The sequence below is a fragment of the Heteronotia binoei genome, chromosome 1, assembly GCF_032191835.1.
Source record: "Heteronotia binoei isolate CCM8104 ecotype False Entrance Well chromosome 1, APGP_CSIRO_Hbin_v1, whole genome shotgun sequence".
NCBI lineage: Eukaryota > Metazoa > Chordata > Lepidosauria > Squamata > Gekkonidae > Heteronotia > Heteronotia binoei.
The window spans coordinates 148,647,677-148,667,279 of NC_083223.1; the positions used below are offsets into that span (position 1 = coordinate 148,647,677).

The 19,603-nt window shown below is 41.1% G+C and overlaps 1 protein-coding gene across 1 annotated transcript in view; it reads left to right on the forward strand.

Moving 5' to 3' along the window:
* The window catches only part of LOC132573334 (uncharacterized), a 54,297-nt gene that overhangs the window by 2,279 nt on the left and 32,415 nt on the right, over positions 1 to 19,603 (forward strand). The window contains exon 3 of the mRNA XM_060240873.1: positions 5,541 to 5,756. Coding sequence (XP_060096856.1) covers positions 5,541 to 5,756 — 216 coding nt within the window. The remainder of the gene's footprint in view (positions 1 to 5,540; positions 5,757 to 19,603) is intronic.

The following is a 19,603-nucleotide window of genomic DNA, read 5'->3' on the forward strand; positions in this document are numbered from 1 at the left end:
AATCGTATAAATTTGGATGCGTAGAAGCCTCAACCGGAGATAACCAATCTGGTGTATAAGTATAAAGCACATTTTTAACCTCTATCCACGCACTGTATATCGACTTCCTTATCTCATGTCTTAAAAAAATATTGTTTCTCTGAGGATTCTTATACCAAATATAATCATGCCAGCCTTTTACTAATCCTGCCCCTTCAAGTATTAACAATCTTTTATTTTCCAATACAAGCCAATCTTTTGCCCATACTAAACAGCACGCTTTGTAGTATAGTCTCCATTCAGGTAATGCAAACCCTCCTCTTAGTTTGCTGTCTTGCAAAACTTTTAATTTTATTCTCGGTTTTTTATTTTGCCAAATAAATGACATAACCATTTTATTGAATTGTTGAAAAAAGGTTTTTGGTAAGATAATTGGAACCATCTGAAACAGAAATAAAACTCTAGGTTATACGTTCGTCTTGATTGTTGCCACTCGCCCCAAGAGTGAAATCTGCAGATCTCTCCATCTATCCAGGTCTATTCTGATTTCTTTTAAAAAAATTTCATAATTGTCTTGTTGTAGTGTCTTCAAATCATTCGTTAAATAAATACCTAGATACTTTATTTTCTTTTCATGCTTAAACCCCGATCTCATTTCTAACTGCTCAATTTACTCCTTACTCATATTTTTGATCAGAAATTTGGTTTTTTGTACATTAACTTTGAATCCCGATACCTCACCGTATTGTTTTAGTCTTTCATTCAGATGTCCAATAGAAGAATTGGGATCTTCTAATATAAATAACAAATCATCTGCAAAGGCCTGAATTTTAAACTCTTCATTTTTAATTTTTGCATCCCTAACTTCAGCATCTTCTCTTAGTGTCTTTGTTAAAAATTCCAAAGTTAGGACAAAAAGTAAGGGAGACAAGGGACATCCTTGCCTAGTTCCCTTTTCTATGTCTATTAAATCAGTGGTGCATCCATTAAAATTTATCTTAGCACTTTGCTTGGTGTAGATAGCTTCCACTAGTTTTCTGAATGTTTCTACAACCAACTGCTGCTAATGATTTTATAATAAATTTCCAATTGAAATTCTCAGTAATATTCTAAGATGTTTAGAATAAATCTTATGTTTTGACGCATCATCCTTCCTGGCACAAAACCTGTTTGGTCTTCCTGAACTATTGTAGAAATTACCTTTTTAAGCCTGTTGGATAAAATTGCTGCAAAAATTTTATAATCAGCATTTAGAAGCGAGATCGACCTATAGTTTCTAATGTCCGATGGATCCGTCCCTTCTTTATGGATCAATGAGATCAATGCCTCTCTCCAGGATGTTGGCATCAGAGCAGTTTCTTGTATTTCTTCTATCACCTTTTTGTAAGGAATCAGAAGAACCTCCTCAAAAGATTTAAAGACTTCAATCGGTAATCCATCTGGACCCGGTGTTTTGTTACTTTTCTGTCTTTTTATAGCTTCAATTATTTCATGTATTGTAATGGGGTTCTCTAACATTTCCTGTTGCTCCTTGGTTAATTGTTTCATCTTAACATTCTCCATATATTCTTCTTGGGATTGTTCAAAAATCTCCTGTTTTTTATATAAGTTCTGATAAAAATTTTGAACAATTCCTTTAATTAAGTCCTTTTGTACAACCTTTTCCCCTTCTTCATTTTTTAAAGATCTTATAATTCTTTTTTCTCTTTCTTTCTTAAGTTTGTACGCCAACCACTTACTAGTTTTGTTGGCACTTTCAAAATAATTTTGTTTTGCCCACTTCAGTTTCTTCTCCAATTCTTCGGTAAGCATTAGGTTTATTTCATGCTGTATAGTTTATATCTTTAATTTCATTTCTTTTGTATTTTTAACTTTTTGCTGTTTCTCATGTTCTCATAATTTTGTTACTAACTCATTATATGATTTCATCCATTCTTTCTTTCTATTTGCAGCATAACTGATTGCGATGCCTCGGAAGAAAGCTTTGAAGGCATCCCAGATTACTTGCATAGACGTGTCTTTTTTAACATTACATTCAAAAAAGATCTTTATTTCCTTCTTAGCTCTTTCTAAGAACGCTTTCTCTTTTAAAATTTGTAAGTTCAGAGTCCATCGGAAGCTTCTCGGGGAATCTTGCAAGTTCACTTGTACTGGGCTATGATCAGCAAATGTCATCGGCAAAATATTCGCTTGATTAACTAATAAAGTTAATGCAGCAGACATCCAACACATGTCTATTCTGGACCAACATTTATGAGTTTGGGAATAATGGGTAAAATCTTTCGTCTGTGGGTTTTTCATTCTCCAAACGTCTATCAAATTAAATTCATCAGCCATTTTATAAAAAGCTTTGGGTAACGTACTATGAGATTTTTTTGCCTTCAATTTCTCAATTTCTCAATTTTCTTATCTTTTTCTACATCAAACACGGCATTATAGTTTCCAAAAATACAACAATTTTCCACTCCACATTCAAGCAATTTCTCATGTAACATCATGTAAAATCTCTCTTGGTTATCATTCGGAGCACATATATTACCCAGAATTACTTTGGTTTCGTTAATTTCTACTTCTACTATTAAAATCCTCCCGGCCTCATCACTATATAACAGATTAGATTTTATCTGCTTCTGTACATATATAGCCACTCCCCTTTTTTCCCAAAATCACATGAGTGGTAAAGCTGTCCCAATTTCTTACTTTGCAAATATTTTGTCATTTTTCCTAATATGCGTTTCTTGTAAACAAACTATTTGAGATTTTATTTTTTGCAATTGCAAGAATGTCCTTCTTCTTTTTCTTCGTTCATTTAATCCATTTACATTTACAGTTATAATCTGTAATCCTGCCTTGGTAGTCATCCTACTACCGTGTTGCTATCTGATATTTTCCTTTGGTCCTTTTTTGTTTGAAGTCTTGACTTCACTCTTTCCCTTTTCAGTTCATCTTTCCCCATTCTATTTGGTTCATATTCCTCTTCTCGGTCTTCCCCAGACTCCGACTCCTGACTACGAGACTCCACAAATTTATCCCAGAACTCTTCCATCTTTTCTATTGATACTATATTGTACCTCTTAGTTTGGTGAGTGAAAAAAATTCCTTCTGGTATCAGCCATCTGAATTGTATGGAGTGTTTCATTAACCACGTTGTCAGTTTTTTATATTCAAATCATCTCTTTTTTATAGGCCAGGGTACATCTTTTAAAACTTTGATATTATTGCCTTCACATTTCAAACCCTTTTCCCTTACTACTCTCAGTCTTCTCGCATATCACAGTTCGGGTAAATCTAACTTGAACCTCCCTTGGTATATTAAGTCTTTTTGTATGAGCTGAAGCGACTCTTCTAGCCCGTTAAATCTCGATCTTTCCATTTTCCAGCATTTCTTCTTCACCTATAGTCAACAGTTCAATAATCTTATTTTCTATGTTCTCTCCCTTTTCCTCGGGAATATTTTGAAATCTTAAAACGAACGCCACTTTATCCATTTCCAATCTTGCAATTCTATCTTCTAACTCCAACAAATTGGCTTTATTTTCCCGTATACTAGCTGACGTTGCTTCTCCTTGATCCTCTAGTTTTCCTACCTTTGCCGAAAATTCATGTACTTTTTGTGTATTGCCTAACAACTATTTTTGGAATTCCACCACTTGCTCATTTGTTTTCTTAATTTCTCCCATTAATTTAGTCTTAATTTCTTCCAAGGCCCCTTGGTTTTGTTTAAATCCAGCTATCATTATATTTTGTAATTTTTCTAAGGCTTCCTGATTTATCACAGATGACCCTGATTTACTTCCCCCTGGTGGGGTACCCTGTCCAAATTTCTTAATTTTAGTCTCCATTTCTTAAGAATTCAACAGTTGTTCATTTCTTCCAACTACTTGCATTTAATCACCAGTAACACTACTTATAACTATAAAAGGGGTCTAACTACTTCACTACCTTATTCTTAATCAGTCCTTACTAACTAAATTAATTAATCCTTTGTATTCCTAAACTAATCAATTAAGTAGCTAATTAATTATTCCAATTAATTCCAACTTAAATTCCAATCAAAACGTTAATTAGTATATCAAATACAATCCATTACTCTATAAAATGCATGTTCCCCAATCAGTTACAAAATAAGATACAATAATATAGTTCATGCATCATAATGGCTTTCCCAACAATAAATAAGTAACCAGTTCCTTTAAATCTTTATCAATGTTCTATAAAACCAATATTATCAGAACTATATACTTTTAGTCTCCTTTTTCTTTCTTCTTTCTTCTATTTTTCCTCGTCCTTCTTCTTTCTATATATCCTATATATCCTATTCAGAAATCTTCCTCTTCAGTGTCTCAGAGTATCTCAGTGTATTCTTTCTCCTTCTACCACAATGTTCTACCACTCTTCAAGGAAGAGGTAGCCGCAATACAAAGATCACTAAAAACCACCTCTTCCTCATTTAAACTTTCCTGTCCTTCTATTTTCCAATTTCCAACTACCTTCGGTCTTCTCCATTCACTTACTTTAGTCCCATATAGTTCCTTCTTACACAAACCCTCTCCTACATGCTATTCCCAGCCTTAACTTTCCCTTACTCACAGTTCTTTCCAGCAGCCGGTGCCATTTTCATCTATATTTCCATTCTTACTTTTCACCATTCACACTGCTCTCATCGCCATTTCCACCTCAGTTCTCTCGTTCAAATCCTCTACACCGTCTTCCAAATCAGGTCTTTTTCTTCCTCTTTCCCTTTCTTCATTCCAATTACAACTGTCCTTTCTTTCCCCTCCTCGCACCGTCCCAGACTCACACTCTCTCCGTCCTCCGTCTCTCCACCTCTCCGCCGCTCAGCTCACTTTCTCTCCGCCACCTCTCTCTCTGTTTCCACCGCCACTTTCATGTTCATTTCATTCCACACTCCTTCCACTTCTCTCTGCCCTCTCCGTCAGTTCAACAAAATTATCAACCAAATTATTTAGCCATTGAGAACACCAGCAGGGCTTCAGTTTTGAGAGTCTCTGTTACCCTGTCGGCTTCTTCCCGGCGGCCCAGTTTAAACGCCAAAGCGTTAGCAAGCCCCGGACGGGGAAAGGTTGGGCTTGAAAAGGTAAGCCTCCACTTCCCCTTTGAAACTCCTGCCAGCTCCCCAGACTGTGAAGTGTCCCCAGACACTTCTTTAAGAGGTATCCTCTAAAAGAGGACCTCTCAGAAGCTTGCTAAACGAAGCGTTCACCAGAGTCCGGCAAAAACGCTCCGCTTCACCACGCCATCATACCGGAAGTTCCTGGCTTGATGCTTTCACAGTGCCATGCTAAGAATAATTATCCCTTTTTAAGTCCATTAGAATCAGTGGGCATAGAAGGGTATAACTGCTTAGGATTGCACTAATATATAACGTAGAAGAAACAGAATATTTTACAACTTAAAACTCATTAAAGTAACTCATGTATATCTGCTTTTCCATAGACACAGTAATTTACTGTAGTGAAGTATGTGGTAGTTCATTTTATGGTATAATGATGTGTGATTCTGTGCAGGAAAATACTTACAATGGTATGTTTTTTTTTTAGCTTGGATTGGATCTGTCAGCTATGCTTTCATTATGATTTTTGGTCCAGTTTCTGGAAAACTTCTGCAGAAGTATGGAGCCATAAAAGTGGCAATAATTGGAGCTCTGGTTGTCATGTTTGGCTTAATAAGTTCTTCGTATACTTATGATTTACGTGTATTGTTTTTAACTCATGGGATCCTTGTTGGTGTAGGATCAAGCCTCGCTAGTACTCCAGGTAACACAATTTTATTTCTTTACCAGCCAAATAGTTCATTAGCTTAAGTTGGAACAAAACGAGTTAGTCAATATACATATGTTCTATTTTTAAAAATTTTTTTTGTCTTTTCTTCCATGTTAGCTAGTGAAGAACAAAGGTAGCTTGTGCATCATCATCTACCGTATTTTTCACTCCATAAGACACACTTCCCCCCCCCAAAAAAAAGTGGGGGGGAAAGTGTGTGCGTCTTATGGAGCGAATATTGCAAATGCCTCTTGCTTGGAGATTGGGTACAAAAGTGGGAGATCTCCAGCTGCCGCCTTGGCAACCCAAATGGATCGTCGCAGCTCTGCCCCAGAGATCCTCCAGGGGTCGCCGTCGACCGCCCCCGCCCTCCCCTCCAATGTGGTGCTGGGCCTTGGCTCCCGGTGGGGGCAGATGCCTGGGCCACGCTCCCCCCCCCGACTCCTGGCCACGCTGCCTCCGAGCCCTCGCTGTCATCATCAGCGGGGCTGTGGGGGTCCCGCATGGTCTCTATTGTGCCTGCTAGGCTCATCACCTCTTTTGGCTGCTCCTTTCCTGGGGCGCCCCGCCGGAGGACTGCCTGGTCGCCAGCCGCTTTCCCCCCCGCTTCCCACTTGTTCTTTGTGCGTCGCCTTCTGTTGGGCCTGCTCCTCCTTGGCTGCCCCCCCCCAGAAGTCCCACGAGGTAGATAGCTGTCTTTGTGATGACGCCGGGCCTGGCCTTCCCTCGGGTCTCCCGCTCCCTCCGGGAGGTTTTGGAGTCGGGGCCTGACCTGGCCTCGATGCTGCTCAGTCTGCGGAAGGTGGGGGGGAAGGGTCTCTTCACCGCTCCCCCGACGGGGAGCCGCTAGTTGTTGTTTGAATAGGGTTGACTCCTGTGCCCCTTGGGGGCTGTGGATCATCATGTGGGGTACCCCCCCGGCGAGCTCCGCCGGCTCCCTCTACTGTCTCCGTGCCTCTGCTCCCAAATGGAGTTTGTTTGGTGCAGATGCCACTCTCCCGGCGGGAGGTGCCGCCAAATGAGCCTTTACAAAGGCTTATGGCGGTGAGGCTCGTTGGGAGTGAGGGGGGTCCCTGCCGTTGGGGGGGCTGGTAGTTGGCTTTGAGCCGGTTTCTTAGGCGCCGGTCCCACGTCTGTACGTTGAAGGGGACACGCGCGGTGGCCCACCAAAGCAGTCCATCAGCCTCTGATGGCTCTTGCTCCTGCTCCTCTGCTCCCTCCTTGGCTTCCATCCCTCCCCACCGGTCCTGCAGAGCGAGCAGGGAATGGCTACGCATTAGGGGTTGGGCAGGGGAGAAGCTAGACTTGTTGCCCCATCGCTGTCCCTGCTCTTGCTCTCTCCTTGTGGGACTTAGCTCGTGTTGGTATGCCCCCTGGATAGAGATGGGGTTCCCTTCAGGCAGGCTTGCTGCCACGACTGGGGGTGCTTGTTTGCAGCTCAGTTGGTAACGATGGAGCGCTGCAGCCGTGATAGCGGCATCCGTGTGCTTGAGCCGCTCAATCAACGCAGCGGCGCTGCCATTTCCCACCCCCCTCCCTTCCAAAGTGCACATAACGCCACCGCCAAGCCTGGAGCATGCATGCAAGGAGCTTCTTCCTCCAAACTGCAAAAGATCCCCCTGTCTCTCTCTCCCCCAGACGGTTGCCAAAGGGAGGCGAAACCATCCGGGAATCTTTCGGCCCCTGGCTCGCTGGACCCAGAGAGGAGGGAGGGGAGGGATGAGGAGTCTGCGTGTGAAGTGTGAATGGTGCCGCCGAGTGATGCCAGCAGCACAAGCGGGGGTGCTTTTCTCTCTCCCCCCCTCCCTTCCTTTGCTTCTCCCTTTGGGGTTATTCCAAGGAGGAATGCATTTTGCAAATAGAGTCGGGAGGGGGGCAAAAGAGAGTAAGCCAGGGATGAAAAATAAATGGGGAACGTGTTGGAGGGGGGTGGGGAGGTACCGTAGGTAAAAAAGAAAAAACCGTGCCGCGGGAGCCGCGGGAGCAGTTGAAGCTGAGCTGAACGGCGAGGTAGGAGGAGGGGGGCGTGGGCGGAGGCCTCGGCCATTTGGCCTGGCAGAGCGTGAGCAGGAAATGCCAGTGGGGTCTCTGTGGGCTTTTTTCCTTCCTCTCCCCTCCTCAGACGAGCCCAACGTTCGGAGCGGCCCTGCTCCCTATTATTGTGACAGGGACTTTTGTGAACCACATTTCACAAAAAGTTCTTTTTGGTGAGTTGCCTGAGCTTCCCTGTTTTGCTAAAACAGAAAATACTGGATAGTCTCCTAGCAGAGTTTGGGGGATAAATGAACAGAGTCTTGTAAAGTGTGTTCTGAAACTAGACCTCTGTTTTCTTTGAGTTGTGCAGGCAGAGACAATTGCCCCTCACAGGCTGGTGTTAGGATCTAAAATCCCTCCCAGGTCACTGGGAAATGGCAGACCTAGGGTTGCCAATCCCCAGGTGGGGGCAGGGGATCTCCTGGTTTGGAGGCCCTCCCCCCGCTTCAGGGTCGTCAGAAAGCGGGGGAAGGGGAGGGAAATGTCTGCTGGGAACTCTATTATTCCCTATGGAGATTTATTCCCATAGAAAATCATGGAGAATTGATTCACAGGTATCTGGGGCTCTGGGGGGGCTGTTCTTTGGGTTAGAGGCACCAAATTTTCAGTATAGTATCTAGTGCCTCTCCCCAAAATACCCCCCAAGTTTCAAAAAGATTGGACCAGGGGGTCCAATTCTATGAACCCCCAAAGAAGGTGCCCCTATCCTTCATTATTTCCTATGGAAGGAAGGAATTGAAAAGGTGTGCCGTCCCTTTAAATGTGATGGCCAGAACTCCCTTTGGAGTTCAATTACGTATGCTTGTCACAGCCTTGATCTTGGCTCCACCCCTAAGCCTCCTGGCTCCACCCCCAAAGTCCCCAGATATTTCTTGAATTGGACTTGGCAACCTTAAATTGACCTAACATACGTATGGTAACTCACGGGGCTAACAGGTAAAATTTCACTGCTTTCAGATACTCAACAATCTTGTGAGGTATGCATGAACACATGAGAGCCTGTGTGTTGGTCTGGATGGGCCATTGGCCTGATCCAACATGGTGTGTCTTATGGTCTGGTGCGTCTTATGGAGTGAAAAATACGGTATATACTAATAGCCAAGTTGGCTAAATCCTAGGATACTTTAATCTGGTAACTGGAGCTGTGAATGGGCAAGACAGATCTTTCTACAAAACACCCTAGCTTTGCAGAAAAATGTGAAATCTAAAAAAAGAATACATTGGGGTGGTTAAAAAAACTCAATATGATAAAAGGAGCTTCTGTAACTTTAAACAGTTCCTTTAGTGACTGTTGCTGGGCAACCACAGTATTCTAGGCTTGGTTCTGTGAGTACAAGGCAAAGGGAGGGGCAGGGCATTTTTTACTTTAGGCCTTTGAAGGAGGACTCATTGGGGTCCGACCTGGCCAGGGCTGCCAGCCCCAGGTTGGGAAATTCCTGGAGATTTTGTGGTGAAATCTAAGCCAGGCAGGTTTTGAGGAGGCGAGTGGCCTCAGTCAGATATTATGCTATAGAGTCCATTGTCAAAAACAGCCATTTTCTCCAGGGAGACAGTTCAGTATTGTCTGGAGTTCAGTTGTAAGTCTGAGAGATGCCCAGATGCCACCCAGTGGTTGGCAACCCTAGGTCTGCCAGCAACCTCTGTGTGACTTGATACTGCCCAACTTGCATGTCTCAACTCAACTAGGCCTGGATATTTCTACTGTTCAATAGCAGCCACCCTATGAAAGCCAGTGTGGTGTAACAGTTCAAACTTCAGAGTAGGGTCTGGAAGACCCAGGTTTGAATTCCCATCTTATTGTGGAAGTTCACTGGGTGATTATGGACCAGTCAAATACTTTCAACCTAACCTACCTCACTGAGTTATTGTGTGGATAAGGAGAAGAGAAAATAATGTGAGCTGTTTGGTCCCCACTGTGGAGAAGGTAGGGTGTAAATGAAATAAATAAATAAATAATATAGCTGAGGATGGGAGACAAATAAAAGGTAAGTTGGTTAATTGCTGAAGAGAAAATGAGGCAAATATAGGGGAGAGGATATGGGGATTGCGAGGGGGAGTGAAAGAGGAAATAGTACTGGGAGGGGGATGCAGGGAAAAGTGAGGCACTTCCCAACAACTCTGAGAATTCCCTTATCATGCAAGTGAGCCTGACCCAGTGGTTGGCACCACACAACTAGGCTATCGTTTTCCTAGGTGTAGATTGTGGAGGGTGGGAGCTTAAGACAAAGGGGCAGGTAAAGGTAGGTTGGATGTTGGATGGGGAGGAGATAGGATTACCAGTTCCAGGTTAGCAGTCTCCCCCCCAAAACAGCCATTTCTTCCAGGGTGACTTGCTGCAAAATTATTTGGGGTCAGGCACCTACCCTGGCTCAATGGATTCACAAGTGCTAGAATACGTCCTGTAATACAGGGGTGGCCAACGGTAGCTCTCCAGAAGTTTTTTGCCTACAACTCCCATCAGCCCCAGCCATTGGCCATGCTGGCTGGGGCTGATGGAAGTTGTAGGCAAAAAAAATCTGGAGAGCTACCGTTGGCCACCCCTGTATAGTTAACTGATGATTACATACTACGAATCTAAGCAAACAAATACATTGTTAGATACCTGGTCTCCTTTTAGTTATGTGACAACCATATAATGGTTTGCAGCCTCAGCTGAGAGTAGCATGCTGTTTTCAGTGCAAGAGGCTCCTCCACTGGCAGTTTATGTATATCACCTGTCCAGAACCTGCTCAAGGTTCCTATTAAATAAAGTAAAACAAATCAATTAAAATGGTAAGCCAATATGCCTGAGCATAAAAGCTGCATAAAACATATAGAACAATCTAAAATGATATTGATGAAATACCCTTTGGGCTTGGAACAGACAAAATGTCCTCAAAAGGTGAGACCCTTTCATTAAAAACCTTGCATCAGGTGATTCTCAGGGGGGTATTTTAAAGGCGAGGAGCCACCACTGGAAATGCTCTGTCTAATTGCTATTTTCCTAACGACTGAAGGCACATAAGGCAGGACTTGGGAGACAGATCTTAAGTGGTGGGCCAGACTTTTACAGAGCATGCTGTTCCTAGCTGACTGGTTTGGGTAGTCCAAATGAGACATAAGAGGTATATTTGCTGTCATCGACATTCAGAGCCTGTGGCTGTGATCACACACACTAAAGGCACTTTCAATGCACTTTCCAATTGGATTTTTCCAGTTCACACAGTAAAATCCAGTTGGGAAGTGCACTGAAACTGGATTGAAAGTGCATTATTCAATGTGATCGCAGCCTGTCACTATTACCTTTGCTGTTGCTTTATAGGTTGCTGTGGAACGGTGGGGAAAAGAGTGTGAGGAATATTTGTTGGGAATCAGTTATTTATGTCTATTGTTTACTGTATTAAAACCCACACAAAACTACAATTCTCCCTAAAGATGTATGTACAGTACTGCATTCTGTTACTTGTGATTGAGTATATGAGGGAAATAACTATTACTTTTCCATAGTACAGAGCACACTCTGTACCATCTGTATTAAAGAGCAATTCATTAGAAATTATGAATGGGGGTGGTGGTCATCCTTTTGGTTCCCTTAAACCTTGATTGTGTGTGTATGGTTTAGAACAGGGATGTCAAACCCGTTTGTTATGAGGGTGTACCTATTTAAGATTAGGTAGCAGAGATATAAACTTTTTAAAGGACACAGACAAATATGGCTAAAGATTTTTTTAAAACCCTTAAACTAAAGCATGCTTAAAACATTAGCACTTGTTGGTCTTTTTTTTTTTTTTTTTTTTTTTTTTTTTTGAGTTTATAATGTTTTTATTAGGTCAACTCAGTCATACAAAACAACAAGAAAGAGATGTCAATCTTCTAAACACGATAAGATTAGACATAACATCCTCCTCCAACTTAGAAAATTACAGACCTAAAAGGATTATCATTATCCTAAAACCACTTCTTTTATACATGATGAGGTAGCACTGTGGTATAAAATCTGCAACTTACATATAACCCCAAATAAGAGAGATATCCTATAAATCATTACAGAATGGTGCAGAAAAAAAGAAAAGAAAAAGAAAAGAAAAAAAAAAAAGATACCATAAACTAAATATAATTCTTAACCAGTTAGATTTAATTTCTTTCCAACCACAAATACACTTTTTCCCATCTTCTTTTTGCTTCCTCCTTTGGGATTCCTTTTATTACATTAGCTAAAATATCCATTTCAACCATCTGCATAATTTTTTGAGTTATTTCTTCCCTACTTGGGAGCACTTTGGCTTTCCAGTTTTGGGCAAATAAAATTCTGGCTGCCGTTATAATATATATTGTAGTAAATTCATCTTCCCGTGGGACCGTCTCTTTAACTAGTGAGAGAAGCATACACTCTGGCTTAAGAGGAAAGTTGACTTTAAGAATATCAATCAGAATTTTATGTATTTCCTTCCAGTACTTTTTAGACACACTACATGTCCACCATAAGTGATAAAACGAGCCTACCCTCGTTTCGCATTTCCAACAAATAGGTGGGATAACATGATTAATTTTATTTAATAATACCGGCGTGATATGCCATCTGTAAAAAAGTTTGAAAAAATTTTCACGAAAGTTAACAGGCCTGATTACCTTATAATTATTTTTCCATAATATCTCCCACTGTTCTAGCGTAATATTAATCTTCAAATTACTAGCCCATTTTAACATAACATTTTTAACAATTTCATCCTCCAGTTTTATTTGTAAAAAATAATTATATACCTTCCTGATCAATTTTCCATATGTCGATGTTATTATCCTGTCAAAATCAAAATCTTTCTTGGTAAACCCAACTATTTTATCTTTGCTGTATTTTGTCAAAATTTGAGTCATTACCCACCAATCGAAACATATCCCTCTTGCCTCCAGATCCTCCTTCTTTCTAATTTTATTAGTTTCATCTAACAAGTCTGTATATCTGATTGCTTTCCCATAAGTCCACAACTGCGGTCGTATTGCAGCCTCCGCTGGGGATAACCACCTGGGTGTTTTCACATATATTTTTTTCTTAATCTTCATCCAAACTTGAAACAACGCTTTACGAATTAGATGGCTCTTGAAGTAATTTTGAAGTTTTTGGATATACCACATGTTTGCGTGCCACCCCGCTTGTAGGTCAACACCTTCTAACGTTAATAGACGATTATCTTCCAACATTACCCACTCTCTCAACCATAAAGTTGAGCAAGCTATGTGATATATCTCATAGTCTGGAATACCAAGACCTCCATTTTCTTTCTTGTCTGTTAGAAATTTCCAACAAACTCTGGCTTTTTTCCCCTGCCACACAAAGTTTTTAGACAGTTGATTTAATTTAACAAAAAACAAATCCTTTACGGCAAAATTTGCCATCTGAAACAAGAATAAGACTTTAGGGAGGATATTCATTTTGAGTAATGATACTCTTCCCATTATTGACAGTCTCAAATTAGACCATTTTTTAAATAAGTTATCTATTTCCTTTAGTAAGGGGACAAAATTATCGTCGTAAATAGTACTACATCTGTCCGAAATCACCAATCCTAGATATCTGACTTTTTTATCTCTTTTAAGGCCCGTTTTCCTTTCCAGCTCACGAATATCTTGATCTATCATATTTTTGGTTAACATGTTCGACTTGTTTTTATTTATCTTCAGCCCGGCGACACTCCCATATTCTTCAAAATGATTGAAAACTGCCTCCACTGACTCCAACGGATTTTGTAGCACTAAAGCCAAATCATCTGCGTACGCTAATATTTTATACTCTTCGCCTCTAACTTTCAGCCCCTTGACATTATTATCATGCCTGATTGTTTCGCATAATAGCTCCAGAGAAAAAATAAACAAAAGAGGGGATAAAGGACATCCCTGCCTAGTGCCCTTACTAAGGCGTATTTCCTCTGTCAAATCTCCGTTGATTATTATCCTAGCGAATTGTTGGTCGTAAATTGCACGTATACTATTCACAAATTTGTCCCCAAAATTTGACTTCTCTAATAAATTCAACATAAAATGCCAATCTAAATTATCAAACGCTTTTTCCGCGTCGAGAAATAGGAGTGCGAAGTGTTTATCCCTTTTAAACTCAAAATATTCCAGAAAATTAAACAATAACCGGGCATTTGTGCGCATGTATCTTTTTGGTAGGAATCCTGTCTGGTCAGGGTGAATAAGCTCATTCAAGACCAATTTGAGTCTATTAGCCAAAATCATAGAAAATAATTTGTAATCTATATTAAGCAAAGATATTGGACGATAATTCCCAATAACGTCCGTTTCCTTTCCTGGTTTTGGAATAAGCACAATATTGCTATGGCGCCAAGACTCCGGGATTTTAGCCTGGCACCAAACCTCATCCAATAACCTTTTAAATGGGTCTAATAGATTTTCTTTAAAGGTTTTATAAAATTCTGGCGGTATACCATCTGGTCCTGGAGCCTTGTTAATTTTTAACTTGTTCCAAACTTCTACAATTTCAGCCATCGTAATTGGACCAGTTAGTGTATCTCTCTGCTGACATGTTAACTTTGTCTGCACCTTATTTACAAGATATTCCTCTTGTTTGGCCTTATCTCTATCCTCTTTTATATATAAATTCTTATAAAATTCTTGGACTATCTCTTTCATATCGTCTAACACCGAAGTATTCCGCCCCGATTGATCCTTCAGGGTTTTAATCATTTTCTTTTCTCTCTCCTTTCTAACTCTGTAAGCGAGCCACTTACCAGATTTGTTTGCGTTCTCAAAAAATTGCGCTTTTGCATACGCTATCTTTCTCTCCATCTGTTCTATGAATATTAAATGTACCTTGTGTTGAAGCATCCTAATCTCGGATCTTAAATCCTTTAATGAAGGATTTGATTTTAACAGATTTTCTTTGGTTTTAATTAAATCTGTCCATTTCGTCAGGTTGCTGCTTTCTTCGCGCCATCTTTTAGCACTATAGCTAATAACCAGCCCCCTGAAGTAGGCTTTACTAGTATCCCAAATAATGGACTGAGATATGTCCTTCTGTGAATTTATGAGAAAAAAAGACTTCAGTTCTTCCTCTATATATCGAATAAATTTGTTATCCTTCAGCAAACTTAAGTTCATTCTCCATCCCGCTTTCCTCTTAGGGGTATTTAATGATAACAGAATAGGAGAATGGTCAGCTATAGTGGAGGGAAGAATTTCCGCCTCTTGTACCACTTTCATTAGTCCTAAAGATATCCAAGTTGAATCAATCCTAGACCAAGAGGCGTGTCTGTTAGAAAAATACGTATAGTCTCTTTTAGTGGGATTAAGGGTACGCCAAACATCCACTAATGCTAATTCGTCTACCAGTCTCAGGAAAGGTTCAGGAAGGATATTACTGCTATTCGTTTTACCTTTCTTTCTATCCTTTTTGGGAGACCTGTCTAACTCTGCGTTTTCAACTGCATTTAGATCACCAATTATACATACATTTTCATAATCCGCATCCGTTATCTTAGAATATAATTCATCATAAAATGACTTTTGGTTATTGTTGGGCGCATAAACATTTACTAACAAAAACTTTTTAGAATCCTTTATTATTTCAATTCCCTGACTTCTAGCTTCTTTGCCCTCAAAAATTAACTCTGCATGAACACCCTCTTTGACATATGTCACCAATCCTCTCTTTCTTTTGTCACTTTCCGATGTAATAAAAGCCTTACCCAGTCTTTTATTATTTAATAAGGCTTCATCTTTTTTCCTCATATGCGTCTCTTGTATACATAAAATATCTGCATTAAATTTTCTTAACTGAAGAAAGGTTCGCTGCCTCTTCTGCGGGGAATTCAAACCATTGACATTAACTGAGATGATTTTTAACCTGTTTGTCATATTAAATTTCTCCACTTACTAGACTTACTGTTGATTTCTTTTTTTCTTCTGTAGCCTAGTCTCTCTTTGTGTTTCCTCTGTCTGCGGGACCTCTTCCCCTTCTCGTCCCTCTAAGTCCAGTAGCGTAAATACCTGTGCGGAATCGCTTTGCTCTCCTTGTCTCTCTGTCCCATTTGGGCTTTTCCCCTTAGTTTTCTTTAACCATTTACTACCATGCACTTGAATAAATTCTTCCAATTTAGCGATCGAATCTATCTTAAATCTGATATTTGTATGAGTAAAAGACAAACCCTCAGGGACTAACCACCTGTACATGATCCCTTTCTCCTGCAGGGCATAAGCCAGTTGCATATATTCCTTTCTCTTATACCTAATTGACCATGGTATTTCTTTCATTGTCTTTATTTTTATCCCATTTATGATCAACTGCTGGTCTCTAGCTTCTCTCCAGACCCTCTCTTTAATTAATTTACGAGTAAATTTTAAATGGACTTCTCTGCAGAGTCCATTTTTCCTCGCATAGTTAGTACTAACTCTATGCACATAGTCAAATTCTTTCTCCAGTTCTGTCTTATCCATCGTCAACAGGTCCGCTAAGGCTTCACTCATCAATGTAATCAGATTTTCATTCTTTTCCTCAGGTATATTTAAAAACCTAAGCACATACTCCGCGTGGTTCATTTCCATTTTTGTAATCTTTATCTCAGATTTCCTCTGATTAATTTCTATCTCCTCCATTTTACCTTCCATATAACTAAGCTTGCCCTCTATAGATTTGGTCATTTGGACCATCTCAGCAATATCTTTCTTCGTTTCTCCAAATTTATCATCTAGACATTCCATTTTGTGTACTACACCTTCCATCTGTTTAGTTAGTTCCTCCTTCAATTGGTTTAACGCCTCTACAAAATTTTGTTGGATATCTTTCAAGGCATCTTGTGAAATTGCCGCCCCCACAGCCTTTGGCTGCCCAGGCGAAAATTTTGTTTTACCTGCCTGCGACATCACTAAATACTATGTTATTAACTTATTTTAAATTAAACTAGACCTAGCTCGTTAGCATCCACACACTTTTAGCAAATTAAACAAGATTTGGACAAATAAAGTTAGAACAAATAGAACAATTTGCAAAACAGACTGCACTGCTCAGATTAATAAACAGAGATCTTAAAAATATGTTATCAAAAATCACAAAATTATTAGCCTTCCCTACAGTAGAAAGCAGGAGAAAAAAAAAAAAATCAAAACACTATTGATGCTATTAATGTCTTATGGTGTACTGCTAATGTCTGATGATGTCTCAGACTCAAATCAAATGATGCCCGATCTGAATACACACACAAGAGATCAGCTCTGGCCGTTTTCAGTTCTGTGTTAGTTGTAACGTCTAAAGTTTCTCTTTTCCGTTCTTCTGTTCTTCCGCTCTCACCACAATGTCACCACACTGACCTTTCTTGCTAAGCCGAACTGTCCATAATCAGCTGTGCCAGACTCCGTTCCAGTCTTCTTAAACCGCCACTCCTTTCTTCCGGTATTACGCCGCCCTTTTCTGCGTCAATCCGTTTTCAGACGACTTCGTACGTCCAAAACGTCAGCGCGTCTATTCGTCTGCCCGCCGGCGCGTCTGTTTCTATCTGGATTAACCCTCTAGACACTGGATTAACCCTCTAGTCGCTGGATTAAGCCTCCCGTACTTGGACGCAAGTCCCGTCTCCAAAAGACGACCGCAGCGACAGTCTCTTTCTTCCAGCCTAGGAATAGGGTTGCCAGTCCCCCAATTATTTTCACTTTAGTTTTCCCAATCACCAACAGCCGACCTCCAGTCCGTGCTCCACGCCTTCTCAGCAAGCCAAGCCCCCCCGCGGGAGGGTAAAAGACGCCGAACAGAAGCGTCGCACACCAAAGGCACAAAAGCAAAACAATAGGCTGTAAAGAACCTCAAAAGAGAGGTAAGCAAAATCGCGAAAACTTTTTCCACCGCCGCCAATTCAACCTCTACCGCCAGCCACAGTCCACCTCGCTAGACCGGAGGCTGGGGCTGTATCGCCCGAAGACGGCTTCAACCACGGTGCAAAGAATAGAGGGGTAAAACACTCGAGGAACACCAGAGGTTCCCCACTGTTCCCTCGCTCTTTCTGCACACTTTCCCTCCTCGACCGGAGGCAGTGTGGACCCAGAGGCCCCCCCAAAAAGGTTGAAGCTGCGGTTCGTCCCGAGGAGCTTCTCAAGACGCTACCGCACCGCCCCGCCGGAAACCGGATCTCTCCAGCACTTGTTGGTCTTAAAGGTGCTTTCTTTGTATTTCTCCCATGGGATCCAGGGACCTAGGCAAAGGAAGCTCTGACTCTTTCCCTCCCTCCTCAGGGGACCAGGAGGGGAAGGAGCCTCAGCCAGTGGAGAAAATCATTTTGCTCTGTAGCTCTTGTGTGATTGAGCAAGCCTTGCAAAGCAAGCTGAGATGCAGAAGGAAGCAAGAGAGAGGGTGAACGAAGAAGAGACAGTTGCTTGGGGGTCTGATTTGGCCCCTGGGCTGCAAGTTTGACACCCCTGGTTTAGAATAATTTTCCAAAAATATTTTATCTTTCAGAAGTTGGAACATGTATTTAGTTTGCTGGTTGCACTGTCCTTGGAATAGTTCTGATTACTGGTGGTGGTGAGATTACTAATTCAGAATACCTCAGTGCAACCTTTAATGTTGTCAGTGTGCCCTGTTTAATTATGTGGCAACCATATAATGGGTTGTATCCTACTACCCAAAACGGATTCATAAACCATAGCTTTGCTTTCTACCAATCACTTTATTGCAAGTTTCCGTTTGAAAGGTAACACATTGACACTCAAGGCAGGTTCATGTCATGGCAGGTTCATGGCAGGTTTGAACTGCCACTAACAAAAGCCATTTAACAAAGACAGGTCACTTGTGGGCTTTCAGCCAATTCACAATCCTGTTCAGACAAAGAACCAGGAAAGTAACTTCTAGACTGGATCCAAGAGCCTTTCTGAGCATACAGCATGGTTCTTGGAACTTCTTCTGATTGTAGCTGTTTGTGCTGGAGACCACTGCAGAGTTCTGACTTTTAAAGAGTCATGAAGGGCCTTGGGCCAAGGGCTTTATCTTGGTAAGGGAATACTTAAACTGTGATATGTTCCAGGAATCTTTGTTCTTTAGATCCCTCCCATTGCATGGAAGTAAGGTCTTGTGATTGCAATGGATTTACTTTCATTTTAGTGTGTTTAGAGTAAAGGTATGGTTCACATCCAGCTCTAAAGTATGAGTTTTAAATGCAGGGAACCTCAGATCATGCCTCAGATTTACTTACTATAGAAGGGTTTTTTGTAGAAAAGCCCAGCAGGAACTCATTTGCATATTAGGCCACACCTCTTGACATCACCATTGTTTCACATGGGGCTTTTCTGTAGAAAAGGCCCAGCAGGAATGCATTTGCTTATTGGGCCACACACCCTGACACCAAGCCAGCCAGAACTGTTCTTGTGCATTCTTGCTCAAAACAAAAAAACCCTGACTATAAGAATTATTCAAAGGCAACAAACTTGCACAATACTAAATGATCCCCAAAATTACTTAGAAAAATTTTTAGGGACTGTGATCTATACTACTGTGTATAGCTTGTTGAAACTAGGATCCTACTATGGACTTTTGCATTATTAACTTATGCTTTGCTTCAGTTCTGGTTTTTGCTAATCCTTTAGCATTGTTTATTGAATATCTGATCTGTTGGGTGTACTGACTCACTCTGTAATCCACCCTGAGTACAAGTGAGAAAGGAAAGGTCCCCTGTGCAAGCACCAGTCGTTTCCAACTCTGGGGTGACGTTGCTTTCACAACGTTTTCACGGCAGACTTTTTATGGGGTGGTTTGCCATTGCCTTCCCAATCATCTACACTTCCCCCCCCAGCAAGCTGGGTACTCATTTTACCAACCTCGGAAGGATGGA